This window comes from Neomonachus schauinslandi, chromosome 10 (assembly GCF_002201575.2).
Source record: "Neomonachus schauinslandi chromosome 10, ASM220157v2, whole genome shotgun sequence".
NCBI classification, from domain to species: domain Eukaryota; kingdom Metazoa; phylum Chordata; class Mammalia; order Carnivora; family Phocidae; genus Neomonachus; species Neomonachus schauinslandi.
Genome location: NC_058412.1, coordinates 34,533,809 through 34,549,398, shown reverse-complemented (window position 1 = coordinate 34,549,398; position 15,590 = coordinate 34,533,809). Strand labels below are relative to the sequence as shown.

Genomic DNA, 15,590 nt, shown 5'->3' with positions numbered 1-15,590 from the left:
CCTTTCTCTTTTTTTGAAATATTTTATTTTTAAATAGAGCACTCTACACCCCACATGGGGCTTGAACGCACAACCCCGACATCAAGAGTCTCATGCTTCATGGACCGAGCCAGCCAGGCGCCCCTGGCCAAGATTTTCCAGAGCCAAATAGCTTGCCTCACCCAAACAGCACAGAAACTGATTTTCCCTGCCTGCAGCCTTCATTCACATACTTTACCACTTGCCTCTAGTCATATGGTTTATCACCATCTCTAAAGAGATGGCTAGTTCCATACAAACTTAATTAGCCATCAGCTCATTCTCAACATGGCCCTATTTAAAAGTCAGCCACTTGGAGAGCAACAGGTTAAAATCGAGAAAGAAAAAAAAAAAAATCAAGTCCAGACCAATGTGATTCTCATATAGGAGGAAAATTAAATAGTTCTCAGGCAATCTAACATATTCTTGTTAGACAATCTAACATAATTCTTGGCTTTCACCTTTACCTTCTGAGGCTCAGCTACCAGATTTGACTCCCCATAAGTGGTGATGTCCAATCCTTGGACTTCAGGCACGTCACCATTCTCTTGTGCTGTCTTAGGTGGATGGCAGGATGTGAGGTCAAAGGTGCCACCTGGTCCCACAAATAAGTCATCCGACTCTTCATAATCACTGTCAGCAGCCTGGGCAAGGAAACAGTTCTTCAAGTTCGGCAGAAGCTGCCTGAGAGGCTTTGAAGTATCCTTGAAAAAGACTCTGTATTTACACATTAAGAGCAGAGCACCTGAGAGTTCATTACGTGAATCAAGCCTAGGATGGACTTCTAGGTGCCTCCAGTGATCTTCGTGTTATACATAAACTCTATGAAGAAGATATCTGTTAACTAAGACTGCCAGAGCAAGTTAGAAGGAATAATCACAACTGCCAGTGTCCCCTTTGGCTCCTAGCCAATTTAAGATTTCATTTTATGGGACGCATTTCCAAAACACCAGAGATCTGACCCACATGCCTCACCCAATGTGAGCACAAGAGGTGCCAGGGGACCCCAGCTGGCGGCGGGGGTGGGAACCGTGCCTGGGAGCCATGAAAAAGTCATTCTTGGAGCAAGCCCAGCAGGAATGGATCAGATCTCTGGGCTGGGACCCAGGACTTCGGTTTTTGAGCAGGCTCTCTGGGTGATTCTTATACCCCCTGAAAATGTGAGCAGCACTCTCCAAGAGGTCTGGATTTTCACTAAAAGTTCACAACCCAACTCACCTCCAAGGAAGATGATAAGGTGAACAAACTATTCTTCAGTTCTTGTCCCTCTCCCCTCAGGGACACAGAGGAGACCTAGTATTTTTCCCCCTTCTGTTATTTACATTTGCCATCTCATTAGTAGACTCACCAAAGGGATAGTGAGATTATTTAGTCTAAACCAAGATCTAAAGATGGGGAGTGGCTTGTACAAATTCACAACAAAAGAACCAAAATCAGAGCTACAGGCCCGGTCTCCTGAATCTACCCCATCGGCTTTTCCCTTTCAGATCACACCATCTTCACATGTCTACATGTCCTGTCTCCCTAGGCAAAAATAGTAGCTCCTAAAAGCAAGAGGAATATTTTCCTCTGAAATCCCAAAATAGCCAAAATAAGTGTTTTGTACAGGCTAAAGACATTGATTGGTTTGTTGGAGTATGAACATTCGCTTTCCACATACAGGGCTTGAGGTAAAGCAGGCCTAGGTTTTGGCTGTTTCCTCAGCTTTGCTCCATTTCCTGATGCCTGGGGGGCGGGGTAGGCAGCCGCAACAACCCCCCCTTCCCCGCCCAGTTTAGAATTTCCTACGGCTTTCCTCCATATAGAGAGAGCAGATGGGGAACAGGAAAGGCTCTTCCACTTACGAGAAAGGACAGAGCTCTTCTCTCCTTTTACCTGTAATCCAGGACAAAAGTTGGAGGTGTCGTTAGGGTTGTTGTAATCATAGTCTCCAATTTCTTCGTAATGTTCAGTTCCTGCTCTCTGGCCTTGGGCCATCTTAAGTAACTAGAATGAAGGAAAGAACAACTTGCAGAAAGCAATTTCTAGAAAAGCAGCTCTAACCTAGGTTGGATAATAACCTTAGTTCTTATGATCAAGCTCCTAGAATTACAGAATTTTAGAGTTCTAAGGGCCCTGAGAAGTCATCTAATCCTGACAATTTCAGCTGCACAACTCCGTTCTAGAGCAAGCCTCAGGGTAGAAGGGCTTGGAGACTCCATCCATCCCAAATAAACCAGAGTAGCTGGTTTGCAATTATGTCTGCACACAACTTCATTTGAAAAAGGGTTCATTAAAAAAAAAATTATTATATTAAAAAAAAAAGAAAAAGGGTTCATTAAAAACAAAACTGCCTATAGCTATCTGAAAAGAAGTCAACTTGTTGCTGCTCAAACAATTCTGAGAGAAAACCCACTCACGACTTTTTTTTTTTTAAAGATTTTATTTATTTATTTGAGAGAGAGACTGAGAGAGAGAGAGCATGAGAGGGGGGAGGGTCGGGAGGGTCAGAGGGAGAAGCAGACTCCCTGCCGAGCAGGGAGCCCGATGCGGGACTCGATCCAGGGACTCCAGGATCATGACCTGAGCCGAAGGCAGTCACTTAACCAACTGAGCCACCCAGGCGCCCCCCACTCACGATTTTAATTCACAGACAGCTGGTGTCCCATTTCTGGGGCAAACCCTGCTCCCTACATAGCTAAAGGGAGAAACATCCAGCTCTTCTCCCTGTCATTACACCCCCAGGTCCTCGTTCTGCCTTCCAGTGCCTCACAGAACAAGTCTGCCTCCTCTTTTGGGAATGCCTGTGACCACACTCCTTCAGATTATCTGCTGGCCATTAGACCAGTGATTTTTACCTGGGGTGTGTCTCTGGGGTGAAGGAAGTGAAGCTGAAGGTATGTACAGTTTACAAGGCATATTGAATATTTTAATACAACAATATACTCCAAAAGCAGCCAAAAAAAACCGCCCTCACAATGTTTTTGTAATAAAAGTCCAAAAATAATATTCAATGATAGGTATTTATTGACTTAAGAAAAGTCCTCTTTCTTCCACAGTTCCTCATATGACACCATTTCTAAATCCCTCTCCATTTAGGATACTCTCCTTTAGGCATACTCTAAATTGTCCATAGTCTATAAGAAGTGTTTCAGGAAGGGGACGTGACCCCCTCTGTATCAGCTGGTTGCTACTAGAATCCCCCTATCAGAATATTAAACTAGATGGTTGATCTGTACGGTCTCTGGCCAAACAGTGCTTATTAACCCAGCATTTAATTTCCAGGGTTTCCAGAGTTTAATAGTCATTTTCCCTGTGTAGCTCTGCTGGCAGGACAGGGATCTCCAGCCCCTGCTGCCTGGCTGCCCCACCACACACAGTGACTTTGACCTTGTGGACAATCAGAAGCAGAAGTTCTTGCTTCTATAAGAGATAACTCTAAAAAAACCAAAAAAACCCAACCACCCCTGGAATGTAATGACCTAATGAATATGCAAATTCCCACCTAAGGCCACAATCTTCAAATTCTCATTATAAGGGCTGCGAGGGAGGGGGGGGGTGGCTTGCGGCCACAGAAAGCAGCTCCAGTCTGGGCAAGGTTTGGTAGAAGCGTCCTACTGTCCTGCTCCTTCTGCCGCAGGGCCCCATTTTCCCATTAGAACACGAAGGGGCTAGCACCTAACCAACACCGACTGCAGCCATCGTTTCTACTACTCTGCAACGTTGCATCTCTTTCTGCATTTTTTAAAAAGATTTTATTTATTTATTTATTTTTATTTATTTGTCAGAGAGAGAGAAAGAGAACAAGCAGAGGGAGGGGCAAAGGCAGAGGGAGAAGCAGGCTTCCTGCTGAGCAAGGAGCCCGATGTGGGACTCGATCCCAGGACCCTGGGATCATGACCTGAGCCGAAGGCAGACGCTTAACCAACTGAGCCATCCAGGTGCCCCTCTTTCTGCATTTTTAAGAGTATTTCTGTGAAGATGTGGTATATATATACAATGGAATATTATGCAGCCATCAAAAGGAATGAGATCTTGCCATTTGCAATGACGTGGATGGAACTGGAGGGTATTATGTTGAGCGAAGTAAGTCAAACAGAGAAAGACATGTACCATATGACCTCACTGATATGAGGAATTCTTTTTTTTTTTTAAGTTTTTTTTTTTTTTAATTTATTTATTTGAGACAGAGAGAATGAGAGAGAGAGAGCACATGAGAGGGGGGAGGGTCAGAGGCAGAAGCAGGCTCCCTGCCGAGCAGGGAGCCCGATGCAGGACTCGATCCAGGGACTCCAGGATCATGACCTGAGCCGAAGGCAGTCGCTTAACCAACTGAGCCACTCAGGCGCCCTGATATGAGGAATTCTTAATCGCAGGAAACAAACTGAGGGTTGCTGGAGTGGGGGGTGGGGTGGGAGGGAGGGGGTGACTGGGTAATAGACACTGGGGAGGGTATGTGCTCTGGTAAGCGCTGTGAATTGTGCAAGACTGTTGAATCTCAGATCTGTACCTCTGAAACAAATAATGCAATATATGTTAAGAAGAAAAAAAAAAAAAAGAAGAAGAAGAAGGTAGCAGGAGGGGAAGAATGAAGGGGGGGAAATCGGAGGGGTAGACGAACCCTGAGAGACGATGGACTCTGAGAAACAAACTGAGGGTTCTAGAGGGGAGGGGGGTGGGAGGATGGGTTAGCCTGGTGATGGGTATTGAGGAGGGCACATTCTGCATGGAGCACTGGGTGTTATGCACAAACAATGAATCATGGAACACTACATCTAAAACTAATGATGTAATGTATGGGGATTAACATAAGAATAAAAAAATTTTTAAAAAAAGTATTTCTGTTAAGTAAACAGTATTGATTAAAAAGAAAAATATATTAGTGTTGGTTTATAAAAACACAATGGGAGATAGTGAATATGGTATACATTATCATTAAGGCCTTGTAGAGAAACAGGCAAAATAAGGAAGAGGAAACTGAAGAGTTTGTGTCTATGACACCACAAGACCAGAACACCCAGGAATGCAAATGAGCAGAAGGTCCAGATAAAATGGAATTTAGCAGGAACCACTGCCTGGTAACCCTGGCAACAGTGACAGGCGCTTGCTGCCAGCATCCCCAGAAGAGGCAGAGGCAGAAGAAGTGAACAGCGACTGGGGTCCAGCTCCTGGTGGTCTAGATGCTCATTGGAGCAGAGGAGCCTCGTAGGAGCCCGGGAAGATGGCACAGCATTAGGGAACTCCCTGAAGACTGCATGGTCAGGTGCTTGGCACTCACATTACCCCACAAGTCACAGTGGGGCTCGTGTCTACACCTTGATCATGAGGAAGGCCGTGTGGCCTGGGGAAAGCATCTGGCTAGTGAATCCACAACTTCAATGAGAAAGTGAGAGAATCAAGAAATAACTATCACCATGTCCAACATGTATCACCTCAACGAAAGACTGTTTGTCCCCCCTAGCGTTTCAGCACGGAGCCTCAGCAGTCTCACCAGCTAAAGTATTTCCAAATCTTTAGTGTGCCTCGATCCCATAGCTTTCCCTTTAGCTTTGCTACACCCGTTGCATCTCCCGGTGACTGCCCCTGGCTAATACACGCCCCTCCCCGCGTGCTCTCCTTTCCTTGAAGGCACGGGCTGACAGACAGTCACACTGCCAGCCATCTGATGCCTCCCTTGCTACCAGCATGTTCGACAGTAGCAGCCTGGAGAAACAAAGGAGCAGTCTTACCCTGGTGCCTGGTTTGAGATGCAGCTGAACAAGATGATCAGTCTCATAGAGGAAATCCGTGGGAAGAGTGGTGGCTCTCCAATTCTGGTTCTCCAAAGTGGACTTGGCCAGAATAGTAGAAGCCTATTAATTAAAAACAAGTTTTTAGGCATTTTTTTTTTTGAGAGAGAGAGAGAAACTGAGAGAGCACACGTGAAGGGGGAGTGGGAGAGTGGCAGAGGGAGAGAAAGAGAGAAAGAATCCACACTGACCAGAGAGCCTGTTGCAGGGCTCCATCTCACAACCCTGAGATCATGACCTGAGCCAAAATCAAGAGTCAGATGCCTAACTGACTGAACCACCCAGGTGCCCCTAGGCATCTTTAATAAGAATGGTCAAAACATATATATTTTTTTAAGTAGCTCGGGAAGGATTTGGGCAGCACTAGTCTGTCAGAGTTCCCCGTCTATGTAAAAGAGTGATTTTGCTAGACATTATTCATATTCTAAACCTGATTCTATCTGCCATTGAGTTTAGGACTATTTCTCGATTCCTCTTGAGTTTGAGGGAGAATGAAACCATCCATTTACTCTAAAACTTAAATTTGTAATGAATTAAAAAAAAAATCACATCTGAAAAGAGTGAAAAGAACAATTTAAGAAAGCATAAATGCTAATAAATCTAGCACAAACCTTTGTTTTTTTAAAATACACATCAAAGTCAATATCATCGTCAAAGTCAATTTCAAAATCTTTCTTTATACTCTTCTTTCTGTTCTCTGATTTGGAGGAAGCATCATCTGCAGAAATGAAGACAAATGTCAACACTGTTCACCTCTGTGGACAATACTGTGTACCCATTTTGCAAGATCTTAACCGCAAAAATGTCGGCATTTTTGAGCATAACAGCATTAGGAAAAGCAAACAATACACCTAGTTTCATTCTTAACTTATAATTTGTGGTCTTGCTAACAAAACACAATTAAAAATACACTAATTAATCCCTTCTTTTTAAAGAGAGAATGCAAAACACATAATGCTGGCATAGCCCTTCAGAGTTCTAGAGTCCTGCCTTATAAGCCTGTGGTCATTCCCACGGATGGCCACTGTTCAAAGTCATGTGGATACTGGATGATCATCGACACTATCTCTTAAAGTTCATACTTGGAAGTACATACATTCAAACTTAGAAGTACATACGTTTGAGTCGGGGTCTAAAGCGCCAGTGATCCGGGCCAGCCCACATCGACATGGTACGGGGACTAAAATAGGAATATTCTCCAGGTTTCATGGACAGAAGGGGGCACATGGTCCTAATGTCTCCATCCCCCAGGGGAATCATTTCTTCCCTGTAACACACATGAAATGTTTTTACATGACCAACTGTGTACGTGTCAATATACATAACACAATCATGCCATTTACATGCAAAGCAGCATGTGATGAAATTGAAGACTCTACCTACCCACTTCTCCACAGATGAGCAGCATTTCTAAGAGTAAGTTCAATATAAATATTTCATCTTAATAATTCCTTAGTTTTTACGTCATCAAAGTGCTTTTCTCTTAATTCTATAACATTATGATCATAGCTATACAAGGTTTTAAAGTGCTTCATGAAATGCAAGTTTACTCATTTGAGAGACAAGAAAGAGTGGCAGAGAGAAAGTAAGTTGTTTTTGTTTTGTTTTTAAATTTTATTTATTTATTTGAGAGAAAGAGAGAGCACAAGAGAGAGGGTAGCAGCAGAGGGAGAAGCAGGCTCCCCGCTGAGGAGGGAGGCGCATGCGGGGCTCAATCTCAGGACTCCGGGATCATGACCTGAGCTGAAGGCAGACACTTTAACCGACCGAGCCACCCAGGGGCCCTGGAGATAAAGTAAGTTTTTATGTAAGACTGCCAGAGTCGGTAAAATGCCAGAGCTGGGAGTAGGACACAATTCTCTGAATCAGCCTCAAGATCTTTCTTTACACAAGGCTTCCTGCCATACAAGATGATAATCTCTCAATCTTTCTTTACCATCCTTCCGTAAGCGAGGGCTCCAATAACACTTGTAGTGCCTACGAAAAGTGAAGAGATGTTATTCTGATTTGTCCCCTAACTGATTTGGGGGTGGCACTTATAATCTGTTAAGCCACCTAGCTTTATTCTGTGCTTTGTGTGAAGAGTCTAACTGGCCAGTCCAGCATGGTAGTTGGGTTTGGTTTTTCAACCTTTCTGCAATGTCCTAGTATGTGCAGGTAGCTTTCTCCTAAGGCCTGATACGTCACAAAGTTTATCAGTGCTGCTATACCGCCCTCTAAAGGTAAAGATAACAAGGAAACCTCAGATGCCGAGCAGCTTTTTATCTACACCGAGCCATATGTATACATCCTCTTCACAAGCTTCGTGGAATAAGGTTAAAAAGCTTTAAAAGAGGACTTTGCTTTTATCTACAGAATCTTTACTTTAAAACCAGGAAACTGTCTATTTATTGTATAATTAAAATTTAATTTTACTATTTTTTAAAGGTTTTTAAGTAATCCCTCCACCCAACGCGGGACTCAAACTTACAACCCCAAGATCAAGAGTCACATGCTCGGGCGCCTGAGTGGCTCAGTTGGTTAAGCGACTGCCTTGGGCTCAGGTCATGATCCCAGGACCTGTAACGGTGGGGGGAGGGGGGTCCTTGCTCAGGAGGGAGTCTGCTTCTCCCTCTGCCTGCCACTAACCCTGCTTGTGCTTGTGCGCACGCGCTCTAACAAATAAATAAATAAAATTTAAAAAAGAAAATGCACTAAAAGAGCTCATGATCCCGGAGTCCTGGGATCGAGTCCCACATCAGGCTCCCGGATCAGCGGGGAGCCTTCTTCTCCCTCTGACCCTCTCCCCTCTCATGCTGTTTCTCTCTCTCTCAAATAAATAAATAAATAAAATCTTAAAAAAAAAAAAAAAAGAGTCACATGCTCTACCAACTGAGCCGGCCAGGAGCCCCTAAAATCTAATTTTAAAAATTAGAAGATATGAAAAAAATTCACATTTCTAGTATGTAGAATGCCTATATGTTACTAAGTAACAATTGTACTGCACTGTGAGCTCCAGAGGGAGAAAGAAGATGGCTTCAGTGGAATCTCTGCTCAATTCTCACAGATACTCTTCTCTTTTGGCAGTCAGGCTGTGAATTTATTGGGAACTTACAGGCAAAGCTATAAAGAGCTTGGCTCCCATTCCCTGAGAATCTCTGGGCCAGGGCGGCACTAAGGCCCTTGAGGCTTGAACTCCAGCCATTTTGTCTTGCAATACACAATGCTATGTGGCAGGTACCCTCTTGGTCCCAACTCCCCAACTCAACAACTAACCTACTTCCCAGTTCCTCAGTTTTCCATCAAACTGCCCCTCCATCAAACTTCTCTAATCCCCTCTGGGGGAACTATTTCTTCTACCTGCCCCTCAACCACAGGGCCCTTCCAAGTTAGCACCAGTTTAGCACATCACATTAATACCTGCCGGTTAAAGGTCTCCTCCCAGCTGGCTCCGTGAACATAGCAGAATGCCTCATTCCTGCATGCATGGAGCAGGCTGTGGTGTGGGCCTGGACCACAGACTAGGTCTTTAACCATAGCAAACACCTGTCCCGCAGAGACTGGCTACAGCACACACGGGCCACTGCTGCAGGAAGAAGCAATGCGCCCAAGCTGCCATGGGACATACAGCACTTTGTTAGGCCTGGCCTTGTAAATGTACGGTGTGCACAGTGGTCCAAGGGTTGCCATCCAGGGACTGGTAACATAGGGCACCCTACAGAACACTGGCATTTATGATTCAGCACTGCCCTATCCCACCTCGACCAAGAGAAGCCCTTAAAGACCTTTCAGTCCAGGGACGCCTGGGTGGCTCAGTCAGTTCAGCGTCTGCCTTCAGCTCAGGTCATGATCTCAGGGTCCTGGGATGGAGCCCCACGTTGGGCTCCTTGCTCAGCAGGGAGCTGGCTTCTCCCTCTCCCTCTACTTGCCACTCCCCCTGCTTGTAGTCTCTCTCTCTCTCTGTCAAACAAGTAAGATCCTTAAAAAAAAAAAAAAAAAAAAAGCAACCTCTCGGTCCAGTACAGTGTTTGCAATCCTGGGTGCATACTACAATCACCCAGGGAGGTTTGGGAAATGTGATGCAAAGCCTGGCCTCAGGGACTCTCAGTTAAATGCTCTGGGGTGGAGCCTACTCTCCAAAGTTCATTACATGCAGCCAGAATTGGTCAAAGGTGCTGAGTGATACCCAGCTCCATCCCATTACTTAACTTCTCTGAGCCTGTTTCCTCATCTGTGAAATAGGGACAACAGGACCTAATGATAAGGTTGTTGCAAGGCTTAAGTAATTACATTTTCTATTTTCTGTAAATTATGTGAGATAACGTGGGTAAGGCCCCTGGCACAGTGGCTGGCACAAAGCCAGAATAATAAAGCGCTCCATGAGCTCAGACATTACTATTATCATCTACACCAAACCCTTCACTTTGCGGATAGGAAACAAAGATCCCAAAAGGTGATGCCACTTGCCTCTGCCCCACATCTCACAGCTATGCACAGCAGAGCCAAGTTTGTGCAGTTTAAATACCGAGCTCTCGGAAAAGGCCAGCGCCATGCCGAGGATAAGGATTTCAAGTGGACAAAACCTTAGGCTAGAACCTAAGCGCCCTGCCCCTAAAGCGCTCAGTAGGATGGATCCTAAGATTTCGTTCTGTTTGAAACCGGGGAAAGAAGTGCATATATTTGTTCAAAATAACAAAATGGAAGTGACTAAAGCCTTTTGCTACCGTCAGAGTTCCTCAGATGTCAGGAAAAGTGGCAGTTGTTCTTTGACATCTGAAAATGGATTAAAAGAGGGGCACCTGGGTGGCTCAGTTGGCTAAGCGTCTGCCTTCAGCTCAGGTCATGATCCCAGGACCTGTATCTGGGTGGGGGGGGGGGGGGGGGAGGAGTGGTCCTTGCTCAGCAGGGAGTCTGCTTCTCCCTCTGCCTGCCGCTAACCCTGCTTGTGCTTGTGTACGCATGCGCTCTGACAAATAAATAAAATTTTAAAAAGAAAATGCACTAAAAGAGCTTATCCTCCCAACCTGCCTACCATTTCTCACTTTATAGAAGACAGAATGGGCACAGGGACAAAACTGCAGGTATATCAATAGTACAGATCAGGAGAGGAAAGGAGGGTGCCAAAGGGCCTCGATGGTAGTTTTGCCTAGAGGTGCCAAATGTTTAGCTGTCAACTTCTACTCAGATGTGAAGAGACATTATCAATCTAATCATTTCCAACACGAGCAGACAAGTTATCCTGGACAACTTCTAAGGTTTTACCCCATACTAAACCAGCTTGGCTGTCCCCTGTCCCAGGAATGTGAAATTGTTACAGGCACAGGAGTTAACAGAGGGGCTGTTCACCGTGGTCTTATGGAATCTCCTACACCCAAGCCTATTCACCACCTTTAGAGGCCCTTGGTGCCACAGGATTATGGGATCCTGCTTCCAAATTGTATTCAAAATTAAAACAGTACTCATCTCTTAAGTATATATAATAAAGGCCAACAAAGTTCTGATTTTCTTCTAGGTCTACTAGAGTAATAAAAAATTTAAACTGAGGGGCGCCTGGGTGGCTCAGTCGTTAAGCGTCTGCCGTCGGCTCAGGTCATGATCCCGGGGTCCTGGGATCGAGTCTCACATCGGGCTCCCTGCTTGGCGGGAAGCCTGCTTCTCCCTCTCCCACTCCCCCTGCTTGTGTTCCCTCTCTCGCTGTGCCTCTCTCTGTCAAATAAATAAATAAAAAATCTTAAAAAAAAAAAAAAAAGGAGTGATAACCAGATATTTTTAAAAAAAATTTTAATTGCTAAAGACCCAATTCTACCACCTTTCCTCCTGCCCAACATGCTTGGTTTTATCTGCTTATTTAGTTTCCCCTGCTTTGCTTGTCCCTGGTCTGCCTATCTGGTTAGCCCAACATTGCCCAGCCCCTCCTCTTTGCGTGACCTTTCAGGCAGGGGCCACTTTGTTTCTGTAATCAACATAAGCCTGTTGCTGTCTATAACTGATCTGGAGTGATATAGCCAAAAGCCAGACTACACATTGTGCGGAGAAAGCACGCTCCATGCTACCAAAATGCAAGTGGTAACAACAGCCACCACCGAAGTCGCTCCTATATTCCAGGTATTTTTCTCCAGCACTTTACATATCTTAATTTTATCCTTACAAACTCCTGCAATGTCACCAATAGGTGGCTGAGCCACCACCATTCACAGGTGAGTATGATTCCACCGTGAGTCAGAATGGCTCTGCCTGCGAGGACAACATGGCCAGCACACCAGGCTAGCCAATCTCGGAGATGAAATGAGACTCTCCCAGCAGGAAATCTGTTAAGAACCAATAGAAAGTTCGTCTGGGAACCTCTTCCGTGGCCCTGAGAACCTTACGGGCAGCTTTGAGCATGGCAGGGCTCCTTCCAGCTCCTGAATTCGGTGTGATCCCCGGCGGCACTGTGCTCAGGTTCATCGTTCGCATCAAAGTCGTCCTCCATGGGCCCATCAGGGAAGTCCTCGCAGTCACTCTCCTCTACCTCGGCATTGACGTCAAACACCTGCTCGTTTTTCTTGAACTTGTCTACCAGGGCAGAGACAGACTGGAGAGGACAAAGAAAGGGTCCTCTAGTTCTACCCATCCCTGCAGCCACCCCAGGCACCGCTGGGGTCACAGCCTGACTGGATGTGCCTTCTCAGCCCTAAGTCCCAGGTTCCAGCTTCTCCTCCCTCCTCCCCTCCCCAGAGTCAAGGTTCTCACAAGAGTAAAGCGCTGAGGAAATTTATATTGTGCAGCACAGGATGAAGCTGTATTGTCGTTAGGCACATTTCATAAAACATGAAACAGGAATCTGCATCCATTAACCAAATGTTTAGAGAAAACAGTTTTCCATGGAGACCATCTATTCTGGAAGTGATAGTAAGTAGGCTAAAGGGGGCCATGCTAAAAATATACAGAGAAAAGCTTTACACATGACAGTTTCTCAGGAAACTCTGTGCCAAGGGACTCAACCCCGAAGAGCAGGAAATTCCTTGAGCCTGACAGCAGCCTGAGACCAAAGGCCTGGAATTAACCGTGTTCAAGGGGATAGCCAATTAAAAAAAAATGTGCACCCAGGAAAGACAGGGCTGCCTCACCCTCCCTTCCTACCCCCCGGATTTTAGTCCCTATAGAAGTGCCAAGGGAAATATTTTCTGTACTCCTGGCTAAATAAAAATGATGCCATGGTTTTGGTTCTCACTGGGCAGAACTTGTCTTGGGCCATGTCACTGAAACCACGAGCAGCTGGACAAATGCCCAGAGCCCTCAGAAGTCTAAAAGTTGAACTCACCTCATTATGTGTCTCACTGTCCCATTTCGTGAACTGGAACCCGGCCAGGGAGGGGCAGATCTGGCCGTCCTCCACACACTGCTGCATGGGTGCTGGAGAAGACAGGAGATGGCAGAAGAGTATGGAGGGAGCAACCCCCCACACTCAGAGTGACCAGGGCAGCATGATGGAAAGGCTCAGTCACCCCCTGTTCTGTGGCAGAGGCTGGCTCGTGGCCAAGCTCCAGGTCACAGACTTCTGTCCAGGGAGACAACATATACCCACTCTAGAGGTAGGCTCCACACTGGCACTCCAAGAATTAGTAAAACATTAGGGCAGAAGCCTGAAGCACAGACATTTGACTCTGAAATGGACTCCGTGCCCTATGCTGGAGTTGGGAAATCAAAAACCCTTCCTTAAAGTGTACTAACTGCACAACCAATCACGCAGTGTTACTTATTTTAGTCCTAAACTAAACTGGCTACCTCACAGAATTAAGGTCCCAGTTGAGAGCATAAACTTCGAAAAGAGACTGTTAGCACAAATACTTGCGCTAGGGCGCCTGGGTGGCTCAGTCGGTTAATCGACTGCCTTCGGCTCAGGTCATGATCCTGGGGTCCCGGGATCGAGTCCCGCATCGGGCTCCCTGCTCAGCGGGGGGTCTGCTTCTCCCTCTGACCCTCCTCCCTCTCGTGCTGTCTCTCGTTCTCTCTCGCAAATAAATAAATAAAATCTTTAAAAAAAAAAAAATACTTGCACTAAGAATTTAGACAAGAATGGAAAGGAGGAAAGTAGGCCCTGTAACATCTGCGTAGTCCCACAGGCAGAGGGTCAACTTCATGCGACACACGAAAATGACGTACACAAGTGCAGCTTCCGTATTCCAGCGCCTGGCCTTTCCGCCACCCATGGGGGTCACAACATTCTCAGACAATCCCCCAGAGGGGTGTGGAGGGTAGGATGGGCGGGGGAATAAAATCCTTGCCAGGCCAGTAAAAGGGGCTGACAAAAGGACAGGTCCAGGGGCGCCTGGGTGGCTCAGTCGGTTAAGTGGCTGCCTTCAGCTCAGGTCATGATCTCAGGGTCCTGGGATGGAGCCCCGCAAGTCTGCTTGCCCCTGTGCCTGCCACTCCCCCTGCTTATACTCGCTCACTCTGACAAATAATAAATAAAATCTTTAAAAAAAAAAAAAAAGGTCCAGTCTCAGACCACCAAGGTAGAGTCTGAAAACAACTCACAATGCCCTCTCCTCCTCCGGACGCCCCGGATTGGTTAACAAATAAGAACAAGGCCTCTCTGGCTCAACAAAAGCCTATGAAAGCCCCTTGCCCAAGTCCAAACTCTGACATTCCTGGCTGGCCCCGGGCCCTAAAACATCACTGTGAGAGCTGGCTGCTAACAGGGGCGCGTGAGGGATGTGGCACATACGGACCAAGAGCAGTGGCGAGCGTTAGCTACTGCTGTTAGCCTCCGTGCCGCTGATGGGGACAGAAGGCCGTTTCTCCTAAGGGGATGCCCAGTGTGGCATTCCAGAGGAACCTTCTGGGTAATTTAAACAAGCAACATCACGATGGGCGTATTATCGAACCCATGGTTGTACGGAAACTTCTCAGATGACTGAAATGCTCTGGTGAAGCATTATGTGTACTCACCTTTTAAATCTGTCATTTCCACCCAGCCTAAATCTGGCAGCTCCAGGGGTTCTTCGGTGGACAGAGTCTGCACATCGGAAGGAAAGAGCAGCTCACTTCTATAGTCGTGGCAGTGGAGGGTCGAGAGAAACACCCCTGCTGTGCTGCATTCATCGAATGAGGCCGCCGTCTTCTGAAACATGGGATCGATCTGACCATACAAACAGAGAGAACCAACAAATTACGGGATGCAGCCAAAGCAAACCAAATCTCATTCACTGGACGCTGCTCATTCACAGCTCTATCTGCTGAACTGAAATATCTCTGCATGTGAAAGAAATAGGGGGAGGGCTTTCTAATTGATCAATAAAATCCCATCCTAGCAGATACCAATTGAAAAGGAAGCCTGTGCGTGGTCAGCTGAATAAATGTGCAGCATTCAAGTACACGGTAAGTGGGAACGAGCTTCTACTGTGTCATTCTGTTTATAATCCACATGGACAGTACCCTTCTGCTGGTCTCTTTCCACAAGTCTGTTTTCAAATGGTTGAATGCTACCACCACAAATTTTGTGGACTTAAAAAGTCTGCGTGACGGATCTGTTCACAAGATCCCATTATGACTCTGGGCAGAAATATTTGTAGATTTGGAGAACACAACCAAGAGATTCAGGGGAAAGACAGGCAGAGTCAGCAGGACTAGATGGATGGGTAAAAGACGGGACAGGCTGTAAGAGGGCCCCACGGCTGGGGGAAGGAGCAGGAGTGGCACAGCCAGGTGACGGCAATCCCAAAAGCAGACCTGGGCACAGTGCACGAGAACAAGGACAGAGCAAGACACAGGCACGTGTGGCAAGAGGGCAGAAGCCGCCTGACTCTACCAGTGGCCCTGGGACGGGAAACACATTGGGTA

General features: G+C 46.2%; 1 protein-coding gene across 2 annotated transcripts in view; it reads right to left on the bottom strand.

Annotated features, from left to right (window-relative positions):
- Positions 1-15,590, bottom strand: part of NCAPH (non-SMC condensin I complex subunit H) — a 35,945-nt gene that overhangs the window by 6,890 nt on the left and 13,465 nt on the right. For both annotated transcript variants that reach the window (XM_021697500.2, XM_044918717.1), the window contains exons 7-14: positions 14,700-14,889; positions 13,069-13,160; positions 12,134-12,339; positions 6,905-7,053; positions 6,398-6,504; positions 5,727-5,849; positions 1,894-2,004; positions 486-662 (exon numbers count right to left, since the gene is read on the bottom strand). In XM_021697500.2, coding sequence (XP_021553175.1) covers positions 486-662; positions 1,894-2,004; positions 5,727-5,849; positions 6,398-6,504; positions 6,905-7,053; positions 12,134-12,339; positions 13,069-13,160; positions 14,700-14,889 — 1,155 coding nt within the window. The remainder of the gene's footprint in view (positions 1-485; positions 663-1,893; positions 2,005-5,726; positions 5,850-6,397; positions 6,505-6,904; positions 7,054-12,133; positions 12,340-13,068; positions 13,161-14,699; positions 14,890-15,590) is intronic.